Below are 19,661 nucleotides of genomic sequence, written 5' to 3' on the forward strand. Positions count from 1 at the left end.
CCAGCTGACTTTTAAAGGCAAGTACACCAGTGAGGGCTTGTGAACTATAATTTCAGGAGTACAGACCCAAAGAGTACCCTAAAGGCAGTGAAAATAATTACCTAATCCAAGGCTGAGTTTAGAAAGGAGCCCAAATAGACAGTATCACGATTTCCTTAAGCCATTCTCCAATCAATGGATATCTACTTTGTTTCCAGCTCTTTGCCTCTATAAAAGTTGCTGCTATAAATATTTTGGCACATATCGGGCTTTTCTTTCTATCTTTGATATCTTAGGGTATATGCCTGGCAGTGGGATATCTGAAGGATAGGAATATTTTACCCACTTTCTTAGCATCCTTTCAAATTGGGAGCATTTCAATTTCTACACAATCTTCTGAAATCAGTATTGAAGCATTTTCACATTTGTCCTTCCCGTAAGGAAGTGAAAGAGAAAAGGAGAGGCATCCACTCCTTCATCCAATAAACTTATATTTGTTGTTGTTCAATTGTGTCTGATTCTTGGAGGCCTCAATTGGGATTTTCTTGGCAAAGATACTGGAGTGGTTTGCCACTTCCAGCTTGTTTTCCAGATTAGGAAACTGAGGCAAACAGGATTAAGTGCCTTGCCCAGGATCACATAGCTAGTGAGTGTCTGCAGGCAGATTTTGAATTCAGGAAGAGGAGTCTTCTGGACTTCAGCCTGGGCACTCTATCCACTGTGCCACCTAGCTGCCCTAAACATTGATTTACGATTATATACCATGCCCTATGCTAAGGAATGGGAGAGGTTTAAACTTTTGCTATAAGACCAGGTCAGGCTAATCTCGAGGTGTATTATAATCCTGAGCAAGATAAGACCCAGAAACAAATTATCATTTGCAGTATTAAACCATAATTGCATTAGAGAATAACAAAGCAATGACCAGTGTGAGGTCTGAGGGAGAAGTCTTTGCCAACTGGGTATCAGAAAAGGAGATTAAACATTAGAGGCTATGTAGAATTCAACAGGTAATGAGGAGCAACATGAACCAAGGCAGAGAGGGTTGACGATGAAGAATGAGTTGTGGGGACAAAGGACATTTATCTGGGTAGAGTGGGTGATGCAGCTGGGGCAGCTAAATAATGCAGCAGATACAGCCCCAGCCCCCGAGTAAGGAAGACTTTGCCTCAGTTTCCTCATCTGTAAACTGAGCTGGAAAGGCAATGGCAAAGACAAAGGTAAAAGGCAGTTTCAGGGACTGAAAGTGGGTGGAAGAGGTCTAGAACTATAAAACAGGCTAAGACAGGTAGAGTGATATCAGGTTGTGGCACTCCTACAACCCCAAGCTGCCTCTGATCGTTAGAAGAGAGATATTTCAAGATAAAATCTTTTGTAATTAATTATGAAAGTTGGGAGGGGTGGAGGAAGGCAGCTTGATGGCTCAGTGGAGAGAGAGTCAGACTTGGGAGTTGGGAGGTTCTGGGCTAAAACCCAGACCCTAGCTGTGTGACCCTGGGCAAGTCAATTGCCTATCCCCTCACCCCTCTTCTGCCTTAGTGGGAATCGATCCTAAGACAGAATGTAAAGGTTTTTTTAAAAAATTTTTAAAAATGGAAAGGAAACAGCCAGACACCCATTCTAAAGATGGGAAAACTTTAAAGATGGTCACCCTAATTTACCACCTTTGATGATCTTATCTCAAAGAGAGATTTCAGACAAGCAAGGATTGACACAGTCCCGATTGAGTCCAGAAGGACAAACCTTCATTTTATTTGGAGAGAAGTAATAAAATAACTGTTGTAAGTATAGAACAATTGTGCGACCATTGAAAACAATCAACAAGATGTTATGGTTAATTTGCAGTTAAATGAGGAAAGGAGGATTTGAACCCATAGCCCGCTTCTTCAGCGTCTGACTCCCTCCCCACTTGGCCAAGTCATCCCTTTCTAGACTAAACCTCTTAAATAAATATATAAATACCCAAATAAACAGCACGGAGAGCCAGGAAGCCCTTTCTCCCAGAGCTCAAGGGCAAGGAGCGGACACGATCTGGGCACGGGCCAGGAGGGCACTAGACAACGAAGGAGGGAGCTAGAGGTAGAGGACATTCAGAGTTGGAGCTCCCCTCCCTCCCCTGCATCAGCTCTCCCCGCTCACTGCAGGTCCCTGAGGTCTGGTTCGCAGGGACAGTCTGGAGCCCAGACTGCAGGGTGCCTGCCCGAGGAGAACAGTGGGAAGAAGAGCTCATTCCTCCGGGAAGTCCCTTGGAGCGTGCCCAGGCTGCTGTTTCTGCTGTAGGAATTCAGGGAGGTTTTCTTGCAGCTCCCCCTGTAAATGCTGTCTCCTTCATGAGCATTACGGTCCCGAAGGTTCCATTTCTGCCCCAGGGAAATGCCACCACTTGGGGGAAGAGCAGTCCAACTGGTTGTGCTGCTTGAGAAGGCTTCAGGCCGCTTCAAGAAGCCAGCGGGTCCCATGGTGTAATGGTTAGCACTCTGGACTTTGAATCCAGCGATCCGAGTTCAAATCTCGGTGGGACCTCATAAGTCTTTTTGAGTCCCATAATTAAAGTTTTGGGACCCCGCTGCAGGCTGCGGTCTTGGCCAACAATGCAACTGTCCCGGTGACCCACTGGACAACGGTTTGGGGAGTCCCCTCCCTCCCTTAAGACGCTTTCGTTTCGTCTCCCTAGGAAGGGCCCTATTGCGCAAGCGCTTGGGATTAGGGGGAAAGTACGCGAGGTGGAGCAAGAAGACTGCAATTTGACCCCCCTCGTTCCCCCGCCCCTCTTCCACCCACCCCTTTCAAACCCCTAGGGAGCACCCGGAGGAATCCGAAAGATCTGGAGGCTGTTTCCAGCAGGGAACAGCAGCGCCCATTGGCTTCAAGGGAAGTCCCGCCCCTCCCTAAGCACCGCTCCTTATTGGCTCTCGTGCAGCGCTGATTCTCCTGTAGAAACTGTCCAGGCCGCAGCAGGATTGGAGTGGGTGGAGGGGCGTGGATATGATGGACGTCCCGGCAGTTTCCGTTGGCCAAAAGAGATGGAGGGTATCTCCTTCCCCATTCGCTTCCGACTATTGGTTGTAAGGTGGTGCTCCGCCCCCAGCCCCTCCCCCAACCCGCCCTCCTACCTTGCCAGACTTAAAGATCAGATCCTTGGCAAGGGATCCTCAGAAAAAGAGATCTTACAGTTGGATTGTTTGGATGTATGGGTGTCTGTCAGTTATTCTGTCAGGAAGGGAATGTTACTTAATCTCTCTGTATCAAGCAAGCAGGAGTTTGAGTGTCTCCAGTTCAATCCAAATACAAAATATTTGTGATTGATTGATTAATTGAATGAGTGAATGATTGTAAATAGCATTTTATTAGGTAAGCAGCTAGGTGGTGCAGTGGTTAGAGAGCCCTATTTAGTCAGGAAAACCGGAGTTCAAATTCACTCATTTGCTAGCTATGTGACCCTGGCAAGTCACTTAACCCTATTTGCTTCAGTTTCCTCATCTGTCAAATGAGCTGGAGAAGGCAATGGCAAACCATTTCAGGATCTTTGCCAAGAAAACCCAAATGACCTCACCAAGACCCCACAACAAAAGCATTTATTAACCTAGAGCTAGGAATACAAATATTCATTACCTGCGTTGTGTAAAGCAGTGTGCTAAGTGCTAGGAAAATAAATCCAAAACTAATGAAATAGAAAGTCCCAACTTTGAGGAACTTACATCCAGTAGAACTGGACCTACGACATGTAAACAGTGATCATTTGAAGATGAAGACAAGCAAGGCTTCCTTCAGAAGGCAGCATGTGAAATGAGCCTTTAAAAAGGTTAGAGAGGCAGTTAGGTGGCTCAGTGACTAGAAATGGGAGGTCTTAGGTTCAAATCTGACCTCAGAAGCTTCCTAGCTGTTCAACCCGGGCAAGTCACTTAACTTCAGTTGCTTAGCCCTTACTGACTAAATTTTCTTCTTTTCAGCTCCCACCCATTGCTCCAATTCTTCCCCCAGGACCAAACAAAACGTTGATTCTCTTTTCCATGTTATAGCATCCTCTTCTCTAGGCCAAAAATTCCTAGTTCCTTCAATCAATACTCATGTGACACAAACTTAAGGCCTTGGTTTACATCCTAACATCTCTTTGACCCTATCAATGTCTCAGATACTGTGTGACCCTAGGCAAGTCACTTAACCCCCCTTTGCCTTGCCCTTGCTGCTCTTCTGTCTTAGAATTGATACTAAGAAGGTAAGAGTTAAAAACAACAAAAAAAACCAACAAGCATTTATTAAATGACTACCATCTTCCATGTTTACATCCAGATGTTTACATCCAGAAATACAAAATCCAGTCCCTGTTCTCCAGGAGTTCATAGTTGAATGAGGTTTGATTAGGTAGAGTATATCAACACTGTAACTTACTATTCCCAGAAACCAGACATCTCATAATACTGTCTAAGATCTCATTAGATTTTTTTGGCTATACTTGTTGTTCAGTCATATCTGACTCAGTGACCCATTCTTGGCAAAGATAATGGAGTGTTTTGCCACTTCCTTCTCCAACTCACTTGATAGTTGGGGAAACTGAGGCAGAGTTAAGTGACTTGCCTAGGGTCACTCATCTAGTAAAGGTCTGAGGCTAGATTTGAACTCAGGAAGAAGAGTCTTCTTGGATTTTTATTTTTTATTTTATTGTTGTTAGACTTGCGAAGTTGTTTTCTTGGATCTAAGTGGAAGATTTTACATTCATTCCCAATGAATTTTATCTTCTTAAATTTAGCCTATAAAGATCTTTGTTTCTTTTTCTTTTGGGGGAGTGTATGGATTGGGAGAGCAATTAGGTGGCACAGTGCATAGAATTCTGACTCTGGAGTCAGAAGGACCTAAGTTCAAATTCTACTTCAGATACTGATTAGCTGTGTTGACCTGGACAAGTCACTTTACCCTGTTTGCCACTTTTTCCTCATCTGGCAAATGAGTTGGAGAAGGAAATGGCAAATCGCTTCAGTATCTTTTCCCCCCTTTAAACTCTTACCTTCTGCCTTAGAATTGATAGCAGGTATTGCTTAGATCCGTGTTTGTAAAGACATAGCACACGTACCCCAGTGAGCCAGAGGGGGCTGCTCCATTTCCCTCTCTCCATTGTGCCTGGGGACATTTTTTTGTGTGCTCTATTCCTCCATCCAGCAGACCAATGTGAGTACTTCCTCCCTCTACTCTCTGGGGCAATTCGGGGAGCTCACAGGAGACTTGAAGGTGCATTTTGGGCACATGGTCTCTAAAAGGTTCACCAACACTGATCTAGACTTTATGGTTCTTATGTCTTCTAATCGATACTGTATTGATTCCAAGACAAAAGGTAAGGGTTTTAAAAAATAATAATAATCCACTCTAGAACTTTCCCAGGAACTGTAGAGATTCTTTTCCACCCCAAACCTTCTCCATAATGATACCAGGATCCATGTGACACCTGGAAGTTGTTGCTGTTTGTTGTTAAGTCATATCCAGTTCTTCCTACCTCGAGCCCTCTCTCCCCCCAATTTAGTGTTTTCTTAGCAAAGATACCAGAGTCATGGTGACAAAGCTATGGCACACATGCTGGAGAGGACTGCTCCCTTCCCTCTCCCCATACATGCCTGAGGACATTTCTCACTTCACCTCCTCCTCTGCCCAGCAGCCCAATGGGAGTACTTCCTCCTTTCCCTGTCTGGGGCAAGGAGGCAGCTTACATGTGGCGTGAGGGTGCAGTTTAGGTACTCAGTCTCTAAAAGGTTCATCATCACTGTACTTGAGTACATTGCCATTTCCTTTTCTAGCTCACTTGACAGATAAGGAAACTGAGGCAAACAAGGTTAAGTGACTTGCCATTAGTTATATAATTAGTGTATGAGGCTGGATTTGAATTCAGGTCTTTCTGACTCCAGTCCTGGTGCTCTAACCACAGATCCACCTAGCTGCCCTGGCATTCAAAAATCTTTGATTCAACTGCCATTTGGAACAAATGTCTCTTGTTTATATAAGGGGAATGCTTCACTCCTTGTTAGAAAGACCCTGGTGGTCAAGTATTCTTAAAGTGGTCATTGGCCAGTGTGCATGTGCCTGAGCTCCTGGTCATTTGTGTCTTTTGGAATGATTTGGTCTCTGGAGAAATTAGACTTCGCCACATAAGCAAGGTTCTAAGCAGTCTGTGCTGGTGGTGCCTGTCGTCTGTGGGAGAACTGTGTGATGGACTGCTTCCCTTAAGTTACTCAAGAATGATGAACAGAGGTGGAGGTTATCTCGGGGCTGGGAGTCTGCTCAGCGAAATCAAGAATAACCTTGAGACAAACCACTATTATCTTAATGTAAGGGCAAAGACTTTTGCAAAATTACAAGAAGGAAAAAACCACAACCTGTCAATCTCTTAGCATGCTGTTTTGTGAGCTTACAAGTAGCCATATTTCAGATAAAACTCTTAACATCCAAACAAAAAGGATTTAATGCAATAAAGCCCCTAGTTCAGAAATATTTTTCCTACTTGGGAGAGGAGTCTTTCTCCAAATTGGGGGGAGGAGGGTGCTACACTTGCAGTTTAAGTAAGCAACAAGTAACAATAACAATCATTTTATTTTTTTAAACCTTTACCTTCTATCTCAGAACCAATACTAAGTATCTTTTCTAAAGCAGAGGCAAAATGAAGGCAAACAACTGGGCTTAAGTGATTTGCCCAGAGTGACAGCTAGGAAGCATTTGAGGCTAGATTTGAACCCAAGTCCTTCCAGTTCCAAGCCTAGGACTATATCCACTGAACCACCTAGTTGCCCATTTTACTGGAGAAGGAAATGGCAAAGCACTTCAATTTCTTTGCCAAGAAAACTCCATGGACAGTATTGGTATGCTACAATCCACAGGATCACAAAGAATCAGACACAACTGAAATGACAAGCATTTTTAAGGGGGCAGTTGGGTTGAGAGTCAGGCCTAGAGATGGGAGGTCCTAGGTTCAAATCTGGCCTCAGACACTTCCCAGCTGTGTGACCCTGGGCAAGTCACTTAACCCCCATTGCCTACCCTTTACCACTCCAAGATGGAAGGTAAGGGGTTTAAAAAAAAAAAAAGAATCATTTTTTAAGATTTCTAAAGCACTTTACAAATGCAATCTCATATGATCTTCACAACAACCCTGGCACATGGCTGCTATTATTATCCCCATTTTACAGACAATAGAACCAAGGTGACTTGCCTAAGATCACACAGCTAATAAGTATTTGAGGCAGAATTTGACCTCAGATCTGCCCTTACTCCATATCTTGTGCTCCATCCACCATACTAGCTACTCTTAAAAATGATTATTATAACACCAGTAATTACAGTAGTTTAATTCATTGTTTAGCATCAATTCGACAGTAAGTAAAAGATAAAAAGCATTTTAAAATGTGAGGTGGGCTAGAGAGGTCAAAATAAGGCACTAGTTTATTTTAGGTAGTATTTAGAGTGCCAGGTTCAAATGTGGCCTCAGATACTTCACATAACCCCATTTGCCAAACCCTTCCTTTTCCATCTTAGAGTTGTTACTAAGACAGAAAGAAAGAGTTAAGGAGGAGGGGGGAGAGAGAAGGCACTGACTAATGAAAAAAGAAAAGGTCATTCAGGACTAGGAGTCCAGACCTCACTACCTCATTGAATCCTCAGAGCCATAAGGCAGGAGTCATAGAGGAGACGATTTAGCTGAACATGAAGCAGCATTTGGGAATTCTCAGCACTGGACTTGATTGCCTTTCTGGTTCTTAAAGTAAATATACCTAAGAGACAATGGCAGTGTAGTTTCTTTTTGGGTCACATGAATTTGGAAAGATAAGCATTTTGATGGGAAATAAGACAGGAGCTCTATATTTAAGCTATATCTGGAGATTTTCCTGAAATAAATTCCAGATGGAAGCAAGATTTCATGATAAATTTATGAACCATTATATGAAGATGATTCTTTTATGTTTTTAATTCCCCAGACTGAATCTAGAGCAAGTGTTCTTGGTGTCTTCTGGCTCATGGACCAATTTGGCAGTCTCAAGAAGGAGGAACCTGTCCTTCTCAGATTGTTGTTCAGTCATTTCAGTCTTGTTCAACTCACTGTGACCCCATTTGGGGTTTTCTTGGCAAAGATCCTGGAGCTGTTTGTCATCACCTTTTCCAGCTCATTTTGCTAATGAGGAAACTGAGACAATTGGGCTAACTTGCCTAGGATCACACAGCTAATAAGTATCTGAGGTCAGATTTGCATTCAGGCCTTCCTGGCTCCAGGCCTGGCATTTTGTCATTGTACTACCTAACTACCCTATTTTTTGCTGCAGTTAGGAAAACTTAAATTATGCTACTAGTTGGGATAAATTCAACTTCCTTTATCTCCCCTTCCAAATGGGAAGAAAAGTCTTTACCTCATATTTTCTTCAACTTATAAGGGACCGTCTTATTTTTATCCTTATTTATGGGATGTCAAGTCATCTCTAGATATGAAAAACTTTTGTGATTATAAGAGCTTTTGAAAAATGGAATGGGATACCTTGTAAAGTACACATCCCTGAAAGAATTCAAGCAATGCAATTCAAAAAGGAGAGACTGGCTGGCCAACTTGTCAAGGGCATCATGGAGGCAACATCCCTATGTTGGAAGAAAGGTTGGATTGGAAAAGAGGTAGGCTCTTCCAACTCTAAAATACCATAAATTGGGGGCAGCTGGGTAGTTCAGTGGATTGAGAGCCAGGCCTAGAGATGGGAGGTCCTAGGTTCAAATCTGCCCTCAAAACACTTCCCAGCTATTTAATCCTGGGCAAGTCACTTGACCCCCATTGCCTACTCTTGCCACTCTTCTGCCTTGGAGCCAATGCACAGTATTGACTCCAAGACAGAAGGTAAGGGTTAAAAAAAAATAAAATACCAAAATTTAAATTTTCTAGATTCATGCTTTTTCCATTATGACTTTGTTCATCACCCCCCAAGCGAGGCCCTGGCTAAGGTGGCTTTCTTTAAAGACATAGGTACCTCTAAGATATACAGCTGGTTCCCTTTAGCTCTAAATCCTATGTTCTTCCTTCCTCAAACACAGAATCCTCTCATTCTCAGACCCAGTCTCTTTGCAAACCTAATTAGAATCAACAATTTGGATATTTTTTTGGAATAAAATTCCAGGTCAGAACAAGATTTGGGGAAAAATAATATGAAATATGATATGAGGATGATTCTTTTGTATTTTCAAAACCATAGGCAGAACCTAGAGATATCTGGTCCAAGGTAAGGGGGCAGATTCCCTATTACCAATCCTCTCCCTTCCCCTATGGTCTCTTCCTTCTCTGAGGTAGTGAAAGTCCCTCTCAGTCACCTGGGATCCTTTCCCCTATTTTATTGCAGCAGTCCATTGAAGAAGTCCTACTATGAGCACCTCACTATAGCGCCAAGACCTTATATTCTCAAAGATTCTGCTGACCCCAGGCTCTGATAGGCTCTACTGTGTCTTGGCCCAGTGATGAGTCCTATGCTTGGTGAATGAGGACCAGCTTGGCTACGTTCAAGGTAACTCATCTGCTATTGGCTACATTTTGGGGAAAGACTCAAGCAATATAGAGGTTGTGATTTGGATAAGTGAAGAGGGTATTCACACTGGCTGCACTGAAATCACCAACAGTCCTTTCAAGCTTGAAACTAATATCCCTAAAAATTTTTTAAAAAAAGAAAAAGAAAAAGGGGCAGCTGGGTAGCTCAGTGGATGGAGAGCCAGGCCTAGAGATGGGAGGTCCTGGGTTCAAATTTGACCTCAGACACTTCCCAGCTGTGTGACCCTGGGCAAGTCACTAAACCCCCATTGCCTACCCTTACTACTCTTCTGCCTTGGAGCCAATACACAGTATTGACTCTAAGACGGAAGGTAAGGGTTTAAATTAAAAAAAAAACAAAAAACAAAAAAACAAAAACAAAAACAAAAAAACCTAATATCCCTGTGGAGGAGCCCTGGGAGGAGAACTAAGAGAAGGGGGGATAAAAATATGGCTGAGCCAATAGCTAATAAGATTCAGTTCAGAGAGGGCCAGAGGACCCCTATGCTCAGGTATAAAGACTGAACAGCAGAGGGCAGAGTGCCCTCACCTACTGCTGCCTAGGGAGATCTCTCAGTTGTGGACGATGCCTCTCTGCCAATGCTGGCTTCCAGATGGGATCCCAGAATGTCCTTGTTTTGAGAACCACAGAATGATAGAATTGAAAAATACCTTTGAAATTATCTAGCTCAACCCCTTTCATAAAGGAAACTGAGACTCAGAGAGAAGAATAGACTTCCCACTGTCATGTCTCACTCTCTTTTAAACCATTTTAGCCTCAATTGTTGGTTCCAAGGCAGAAGGGTGGTAAGAGGTTAAGTTGCTCAGAGTCAGCTAGAAGAGTCAGATAGGTCAGATTTGAACCCAGGACCTCCTGACTCTAGGCTTGACTCTCAATCCACTGAGCCATCTAGCTGCCCCAATTCCCAGGTCTATTCTTTCTTTTTGCCCACCTTTACACTGATTCCATCTACATTCATGAGACTGAACTAGACATGTTGTCTCTCTCTGCCTTGGACTAGTGACTGAAGTGGAAAGAAATATTATTCTGAAGTGACCATCCCTTCCTAGCCTTCTTCTCCCCTATCCCAAGCCCTCAGTCACAGATAAGCACAAGAACTTTGTTTCCCACCTAGATTCTAGTCTGAGGTTTATGTCTTCAATCTTGGAGCTCCTTGAGGGCAGGGACTAGGCAGGGGAAGAGAGGGGCGGCTTCTTTATCCTCTGTCTCTCTACTGGGGGTAATAGCTCTGGTTAAATTTCCCCATAGGTTTAATGATCAGGGAAAGACTAACTTCTCAAAACCCAGGATCAGATATTAGGAGGCTTAGAAATTAGCTCCCTTCCCCTTCCCACCCATCCCAACCCAGCTCTCACCTCTTTACCCAATCTGCCTATCTGTCATAGGCTGGAGATGGAGTCAGGAGGAGTGGAACAGGGCTGCTCTCTTTAGGATTATCCAACAGGACAAGTCTGAGGAACTGAACTGAACCAGCCTTCCCTGGTTCAATCTTCCTTCTCTGTCCTTCCTCCCCTCCCCAACCCTGGACACCCTGGGCTGCTATCCAAAGACTCTTTGAGTTACCAGAAGAGATCGGTTGATACAGAGCTGAGAATGGAATTCAGTTTACTTAACAAGACAGCAAGAGATGATCCAGTCTCTTGGTGGACTATGTTCCTTGGCTTCTCTTTTATTTTCCCTCCCCTTCTCGCCTGCCTTGAGATCATTTTCCTATTCAATTGGTATCTCCTATCTCCACTCTGGTTTTTGGCTATCTGTGGGTTTTAGTGATCCAGCATGTCCTTGCTCTGAGGATTACCTCTGACATCAGGACAGAGCCAGGAGTAGTCCCTCTCTGAGATGAACTTGAGGAGTCCTAAGCTAAGACTACACTAATGACTAGCGTCATTGCTAGGAGAAACTCTAGCAAAGATATCCTTTCTCTTCCCCTCCCCTCCTTCCTGCTCCCCAATTAACTTACTATGTGACTTCACATCAGGGTTAGCCTGAGACCTTTGGATAGATTTCAAGGGATCTGTGAACTTGAACAGAAAAAAAAATGACATCTTTATTTTCCCTAACTTCTAAGTACAACTTAGCATTTTCTTCTGCTATTTAAAAACATCCGGAGAAGGCTTGGCCAGACTGCAAAGGGGTCCATGATACAAAAAGGTCAAGAACCCTTGCCTTACGAAAAGGGACTGACTTTCAACTCTGGCATCTTGGGGTTTATGATTCTAGTGAACTGGATTTGTTTACAGACTGTGTCTGGAACTGAGAGGACTCTATGTATTTAGGAGAAAGAGAGCACAGGGTTTATAACTATAAGGAATCAACTTGATATCATCCTGGCCAAGCCCTTCATTTAATAGAGGAGGAAACAAGCCCACAGAAGGCAAGACGCAAGGTCTTCTTACCCCAGATCAGCTAATCATTAACACTTCTCCAGGGTTTTATGGTTTGTCTCAAAACACTGCATTAAATTGGGTGTTTTTATTGGCCTCGTCTTCTGGTAGCTAAATGACAAAGTGGATAGAGTGGTGGGACTGGAGTTGGGAAGACATCTTATTAAATTCAAATCTGGCTTCTGATATTTACTAGCTGTGTGACTCTGGCCAAGTCACCTAAATCCATTTGTCTCAATTTCCTCATCTGTCAAATGAGCTAGAGAAGGAAATGGCAAAGCACTACAGTATCTTTGCCAAGCAAAGCTCAAATCGGGTCACAAAGATTTGGACATGACTGAGAAACATCTAACCAAGAAATTATCCTCGTCCCACACATTAGTAAAGAGAGACTCACAAAGGTTAAAGGGCTTGCCTGAAATCACAGAGTAAATGTCAGAGTCTGGATCTGAATCCAGGTCTCTAGACTCCAAGTTAAGGGGTTTTTGTATTATACCATTACTGGGTCAGGAGCAAGAGACACAGATGGACAGGGGAGACTTTCTTTCCCCTTACCTTCCCTCAGGTCACTTAGAACAACCTGACAATGGAAAATAAATGATATGGGATGCCCTTCTTCCCCAGCCTTCCTGCCAATGTCTCCTTCCCTTTCCCCGACAAGTGTAGACACTACCTCCCAACGGTGGTAGAACCCTATACCCTAGGCTCTTCTCCATTCAGATCAGACATCTTCCTTTCCTTCCAGTAAGACAGAGGAGCTGGAGACCTCACCATCTGACCCACCCTATTCCCTCCAGGTCCATGTGAGTTGCCATCTGATGTGCTAATGTACCTTTTAGACTTCTGAACCCTTCCATCTCAGTTAAAATGGATGCTTCTGAAAGCAGGACATGTTTCATTTTCCCCTTCCTATCTCCAGTACTTAGCTCAAAGCTTGATACATAGTCGGCACTCAATAAATTATTTTTCATTCATTCTAACATTTTATTGTCCCCTACATAGCCCTTTGGATTGAGCTGGCAGCATTTTCCTGGCCCTGCACAATTAGGTTTTAACATCCAATTAGTTAACTAGGAAAGAATGGGTATAACCTTGGAGGAAAGTGGACAGAATTGGGAGGGTAGAGTAGAATGGTATTTGCTTGCCTGGAATTTGGGTCTGCAGGTGATCAGCTAGGGGACTGGGGGAAAGCAGAGCCTCCGGGTGAGGGTCAAGACTGGGGGAAGGGGTGGTCAGCTTATCATACAACCACCTTTCTCCTTAAAGGGATTTTTGTCCTCAGGGATGCCTTTAAGGAGGGGGTCATCTCCAGCATGAGCTTCCACATAGTCCTTCAGTTCTTTCCCTGTTTTGGAAATCTGTGAAGAAAAAAAAAAGTCTCCTTGGATATTTGTTCATTGCTTTGAGATCCTTGGCTGGGAGGGGGAAAGGGCATATCTCCGCCATCAGAACAAAAGTCCTGGCATTGTAATGCCCCCCAAAGCAGTGACTTTCCCTAATGCATGAAGGAGGGTGGTCAGGAATCTGAAAGAACTCAGCAACTGAGAAAGGCTTTAATCCCAAAGAGTAAAGTCTTCTCTACATGGGCTAACTTTAATTTGGCCCAAGTTGGAGGCAAGGGGATGGATGTTCATATCACCAGGGCACATTAAACCCAAGGATCTCCTTTTCTTGTTCAGGAAACCTTTGCAGATCCACCTTACCATGCTCATTTTTGTAGCCCTAGCTTCTTCCTGACTCCCATCATTCTCCTGATTCCAGCTCCTTAGAAAGGAGTTTCTAACACCTCCTAACCCTTTCCTCTCCAAAACAACCCATTTCATCATCTCCTCCTATAAATCTCTCTCCCATCATAAAGATAAGAAGAAAGAGAAAAGGAGGAAGAAGAAGCTCACCATAGATCTTTCATTCTTCACTTCCTTCTTAAGTTGATCGATCTGCATTTTTAACAGCTCCTTCTCGGTGAGATCCTGAGCCATATTACTGCTCCAGAGAAATCCTAGAAGAGAACATCACTCTATATTATAAATGCCTCTACCACATCGAGCATCTTCTGTGTTCACAGTCACCACCAAATGAAATCATTATACTTCTTCTCCCTCATAATCTTATGCTCTTAGTATCCCTTCATTCAAGATGAAGCAAAAGAAGATTCTACTCTTCCATGGTCAAGGAGCTTCCAGTCTGATGGAGGAAATCCTCACAATAGGAGAACTCAGTCTGATGGAAGAATCTCTACCAAAAAGATAGAGAAAGAGTGGAAAGGGCCAGTTTTGGTTTGAGGTTTTCTTCTCTCACCCCCAAAAGATGCAGGTGATCACATGGGCTAATTTAACCCCAGAAGGTTTGCATTTTGATCCACAAATCTATGAAAACAATTCTTGGGGAGGTTCCTGGGAATCCTAACTCCCGTTGCTCAAATCTAGCCCCCGACCAAGTTACCTTTAGTCCTCACCTGTGTGTAGTAGAGGTGATGGGACGTTGTCCTGAAATCTTTAGAGAGGCACCTGTCTCAGTCCTGGACACAATATCACCTAGTCCTCTTATTTACATTCCAACTGAAAGTTTCTCCTGTTGAAGCAGCAGATGGTCTTGAGACCAAAATCTCTGATCCCTTAAGCTGATTAATAAACTTGAAGTAATAAGCCCATCAAGAGACCTGAGCCCCCACTGGAAACAGAAAGGAATTGACGCTTGTCCCTAAACCAGCACACTGGCTGTCTCAAAATGGGACACTGTGGATGCTTAACCTTTAGAAGAAAAGACAGCCAATCTGTGATTGGTGCCTTCAAGTATCTGAAGGGCTGTGATTCCAGGATCAGACTTTATCCTGACTAATGAAGCCCTGACAGACAAGGGATCAGACTTGATCTGCTTGAATCCAAGGTGCAAAATAAGAAGCAAAAGGTAGAAGTTTCAAAAAGGCTAATTTGGGCTCCATATAAGGAAAAAACTTTCTAATATTTATTGTTCAGTCATTTCCAACTCGTGGTGACCCCATTTGGATTTTCTCAGCAAAGACACTGAAGCAGTTTGCCATTCCCTTCTCTAGCTCAGTTGACAGATGAGAAAACTGAGGCAGACAGGGTTAGATGACTTGCCTAGGGTCACACAGCTAATAAGTGAACTGATTTGTACTCAGGTCTTTCTGACTCTAGGCCTGGCACTCTAACGTGCCACCTTATATTAAAGTAGAAAATGCTTCCTTAAGGGGAGAAGATTATTTATGACTAAGACTTTCAGTAGGAAGGTTTGATAACCCTGTAAGGGCAAGGGGAATTCTTGCTGTAGGTTGGCCTTTGGTCTCTAATATCCCAACTGTAGGATTATATAACTTTGGAAACCTCATAAGTCATCTTCCTGCCTCTCTGCCCTACTCATCACTACAATTGATTCCTTTAGGGTTCTGATTACCTTAACTTCTATTCTGGTTAATGTTCTCCAATTTTTCCTCCTCATCTTGAGCTTTCAAACTGTTTCCTCCTCTCCTCAACTCAACTCTGAATTTTCTTTCCAGTCAGGCAACTTGCACTAATATCCTTTCAACATCTCAGCCTTTCTAACTCTGAGTCTTCAAACAAGCTTTTTCCTGAACTGAGAGAAAGCCGTTCCCCTTCCTACCTCTTCTGTCTTGCTCTCCTTCTCCTTTCTGTAGCATTTATAAAGCACTTTAAATTCTGCATTGTATTCTCCACAGATTAAATAATCTGATCAATCTCCATTTGAAACATTCTCCTCACAGAAATTGGCCACCATTAATCCCACATGACCATAATTACTCCTTGTGGGGGTCCTGTTAGCCCTTTTCTTCAGATGGAATTTCATCTCTTTGCTTTTCTACCTCTCTTTCTTTCTGCCTCTTTCTCTATTCTGGGTGTATGTCTATAAAACTAGGGTCAGAGACTATATCTTCATTTTCCTTTGGGTCCACTCCCAAGAGTTCCAAGAGATCTCTGCCTTCAGGCACATTCCACCAGGATTAGCTCAAAGAGTAGTAAAAAAAAAATGAGGCTTAGAAATACATTATTATGGTCCTTGATGTGAGAGAAAAATCCCCTACCCCTTATATGAGGATTAGATTTTAATATTAGCAGTAGGATTAAGTTAATGATTTGATTTTAATAGGCCTTTTGTGATTATTCTAGTATAAGTTTTAAAGTAAGATAGCTGCCTGAATATAGTTAATCATTGTTAGCATAGGCCTCAGTTTTAGTCTTAGCCTTCAAAATTGCCATATCATGGCACCCTCAGCAATCATGGTCTTGAACTTGTGACTTGGCCTTCATTAGCAGAGAGGCTTTTACCTCAGAAGCCTGGTGACACCCCTTCCCCTTTGAATACACCCCTTGTACATTATCGGGCTTTTGCCCTGCTTCAAGGCCTGGCACCTCCTCCTTATGTCTGTCATCTTAGTATACATCATCCTTGACATCATCAGGCTTAGAAAGTAGGGTTCAGGCTCCCCTACTTGTCTATCAAATGATTTCTTCTACCAATGAAAAGTATTTCCCAATTACTTGAACCAATCCACATCTCTCTATTTTTATCACTGTCTTGGATTATTTTTAACTTGGTATATAAGTTGTGATATTCTTTGGGGCATATAGGAAGGTCCCTCACAGTGCTTGACCAGAAGTCCAGCTTTATTGGAAGACTGGCCCTCTCCAAATAAACCTATTTCTTTATGGCTTGGAGACTTTGATTTGCATTCTTGTGGTTAGAAATTACACAACATTGAGGGGCTCATCTTGTCCATCTACTTGCCCTTTGACAAAACCAATCTCAATTCCCTTTGGGGGGTTAAGGTGAAGTAAAGTAAATGAGGAAGTTTGTGTTCTGTACCGCTCTTAGGAATATATTATATCCAGGTTCTATATTTAGCTAAGATGATAAGAACATAGTTCCTGTCTTCAAGGAACTTACATGCTATTGGGAGGTAGCTAGAACAGAGGAGCTATGTGTTCATATAGGGTCTTATGTGGACCAAGGAAAGATCCAGACAAAATATATACTTTAGAACAATTTGAGTAGAGAAGACTTTGAACTTAGGAGCATCCAAGAAAGCTTCCTGGAGGAGGCATTTAAGTGGAATTTTAAAATGGGAGAAGGGAAGGCAGCTGGGTGGCTCAGTGGATTGAGGGCCAGGCCTAGAGAACAGGAGGTTTTAGGTTCAAATCTGACATCATATACTTTCCAGTTATGTGACCCTGGACAAGTCACTGAACCCCCTTTGCCTAGCCCTTACTGCTCTTCAGCCTTGGAACTAATATATAGTATTGATTCTAAGATGGAAGGTAAGGGTCTTTCTTTTTTTTTTTTTTAATAAATAAATAAAATAGGAGAAGAATTTGGGAAAGAGGTATCAGCCATGAAAAACCCACCCCTCAAATATTGAGAAACCTTGGTTGAATTAAAAAGATTACTAAAAGGGAAGATATCAGACATGCTTGTCAGGGGACTTCCAAAATGAAGCTCCCACAGCCCCAGAGGGGCAGAGATTATTTATGTTTGCAATCAACAAGAGGTGGTTTGGGGAAGAGTAGAAAATGGACAGTCTCTTCCTGGGACAGATTATAACACAGAAGCAGGTAGTCTGGTAGGTAGCATAGGCTGACCACAAGGTGTTTAAGTCCCCTTAGGCTACTTCAGGTTGAATTTGTGATGGACAGCTCAGCTAGCAACACTGTGGATAACTAGGGCATACTGTGAAGGCATCTGGGTTTGGGCAAGAACTTAGCAAAGATGTCTGAGTGAAGAACAAGACATCTGGCTCACTGCAGGATCCTGATTGACTTTTTCCTGCGAACAAGTTTGATCCATGTGCGGTGTATCTGTACAGTAAAGTAGCTCATGGAACATAGACATATTAGTTTCAGGAATATTCCCACAAAGGAGATGAGGAACAAGTTTATTCCTGGAATGGAGAAAGGTCTGGATAAATTCATGGAGGTGGGAGATGTAATGTTAAATTTCAGGAAATAGCTAAAGTCATTCAGTTTGACTGAAATGCAGAGAAAATGAAGGGAGTGATTTGAAAAGCAGACTTTAGAAAACCATAAATGTCAGAGGAAGGAATTTCATTTTTAGCCTAGAGGCAAAGAGGGGACTACTGAAGTTTTGAGCTGGGAAATGTGGTACTGTCTGTGGCTTAGGAAGGTTATTTTGGCAGCTATGTAGAGTACAACTTCCTTAGTGTTTTGGGGGTCTACTGTCACTCACATCCATAGAATATTAAGTTTGGAAGAGACCTTGGGAGTCTTCTAGTCCAACTCCATCATTTTATCAATGAGGGGAAAAAAGTCTAGAGAAGAAGACTTACCTAAGGTCAGTTCAGTCATATCCAACTCTTCATGGTCCCATTTGGGGCTTTCTTGGCAAAGATACTAGAGTGACTTGCCATTTCCTTCTCCAGGCATGTTACAGATGAAGAAACGGAAGCAAACAAAGATTAAGTGACTTGACCAAAGTCCCAAAGCTAGTAAGTATCTGAAGCCAGATTTGAACTCGTGGAAATGAGTCTTCCTCACTCCAGGCTGGGCATTCAAGGTAACACAGATTAATATTAGGCAGAGAGAGGACTAGAATCTAGAGCTTTTAACATCTAACTCAGGGTTCCTTCCTCTTTACAAAGCATTGCCTCCCTGAAATAGCAATTTCCATCTAGAATTAGAATCTGCCACCTATATACATTATAATAGCAACTCCCACTGTTGTTGGGTTTTTTTTTAACCCTTACCTTCTGTCCTAGAATTAATACTAAGCAGAAGATCAGTAAGGGTTATGCAACTGGAGTTAAGTGACTTGCTGGTGGTCACACAGGTAGGAAGTGTCTGAGGTCAGATTTGAATCCAGGTCCTCTCAACTTCAGACCTAATGCTCTATCCACTGAAAATCCCATGTATTTAAGATCCACTTTTTTAAAAAAAGCCTCTTACCTTCCATCTTAGAATCAATACTATGTATTGGTTTCAAGGCAGAAGAGCAATAAAAGAGAGGCAATGGGGGTTAAGTGACTTGCCCAGAGTCACACAGCTAGGAAGTGTCTGAGGCCAGATTTGAACTGAGGTCTCTAGGCCTGGCTCTCCATTCACCAAGCCACCCAGCTGTTCCCCTGATGTTAACTCTTAATGTGTTGCAATAAAATTATCTCTGGCTTCTAATTTTGCCATTCCTAGTTTCAACATGAACCCATTGCCCTTTGTTTGGTCTAAGTGGAGATAAAAAAAAAAAATAGCATCATTTGGCCCCTACTCCATACAGGCTCCTATCTCCTATCCTAGAAACAGCTAGATGATGAGTTAGTGTAACTAGAGTACTGGGCTTGGAGCTAGGACTACCTGGGTTCAAATCTTGCCTCCAATGCATACTAGCTATTAGATATTGGGCACCTCGGCGAAACTCTCTGGGCCAGTTTCCTCATCTACAAAATAGGGATATTAATAGCACCCATCTCACAGGGCTGTTGGGAAGATCAAATGAGATAACTAACACATGTAAAGTCCTTTGCAAATTTTAAAGTACTGAATAAATGCCAGCTATTACTATTTATTATTATCTCCATATTCTGGTCGCTCCAGCTCACTAGCCCCCCAGTGACTCATCTCTGAGCTTCCCAAGGAAGCCCCCACCCTCTGCCCTCTTCCCATCTCCCCACACCCTTGAGTGGAAAAACCACCCCCCATACACCCCTCCCCCCAGCAGCAGGACCAGCCTCCTTCCTCCTCAGCCTCCCAGCCCTCTCCTCCCT

General features: G+C 43.0%; 1 protein-coding gene and 1 non-coding gene across 3 annotated transcripts; one reads left to right on the forward strand and one right to left on the reverse strand.

Annotated features, from left to right (window-relative positions):
* The first annotated feature begins 2,430 nt into the window (after positions 1–2,430).
* TRNAQ-UUG lies at positions 2,431–2,502 on the forward strand. The gene has a single exon. It is a non-coding gene; the product is annotated as a tRNA-Gln (tRNA).
* Positions 2,503–12,901: 10,399 nt separating this feature from the next.
* GNGT2 (G protein subunit gamma transducin 2) lies at positions 12,902–18,242 on the reverse strand. Of its 2 annotated transcripts, none has more exons than XM_044674704.1 (3): positions 18,234–18,242; positions 13,810–13,913; positions 12,902–13,272 (listed from the first exon to the last, which is right to left on the reverse strand). In XM_044674704.1, the coding sequence occupies exons 2-3, from the start codon at positions 13,891–13,893 to the stop codon at positions 13,147–13,149; spliced, it is 210 nt and encodes a 69-aa protein (XP_044530639.1). In that variant the 5' UTR covers positions 13,894–13,913; positions 18,234–18,242; the 3' UTR covers positions 12,902–13,146. The 2 variants fall into 2 exon arrangements, with proteins under 2 accessions (XP_044530639.1, XP_044530638.1); XM_044674703.1 differs by lacking the exon at positions 18,234–18,242 and adding an exon at positions 14,370–14,438.
* Positions 18,243–19,661: the final 1,419 nt, after the last annotated feature.

This window comes from Gracilinanus agilis, chromosome 4, assembly GCF_016433145.1.
Source record: "Gracilinanus agilis isolate LMUSP501 chromosome 4, AgileGrace, whole genome shotgun sequence".
Taxonomy (NCBI): Eukaryota; Metazoa; Chordata; class Mammalia; order Didelphimorphia; family Didelphidae; genus Gracilinanus; species Gracilinanus agilis.

Coding starts and splice junctions, on each gene's coding strand:
- GNGT2 (XM_044674704.1), bottom strand. CDS start 13,893: ATGGCTCAGGATCTCACCGAGAAGGAGCTGTTAAAAATGCAGATCGAT. Junction 13,273..13,809: donor TGAAGAATGAAAGATCTATG/GTGAGCTTCTTC, acceptor TTTTCTTCACAG/ATTTCCAAAACAGGGAAAGA.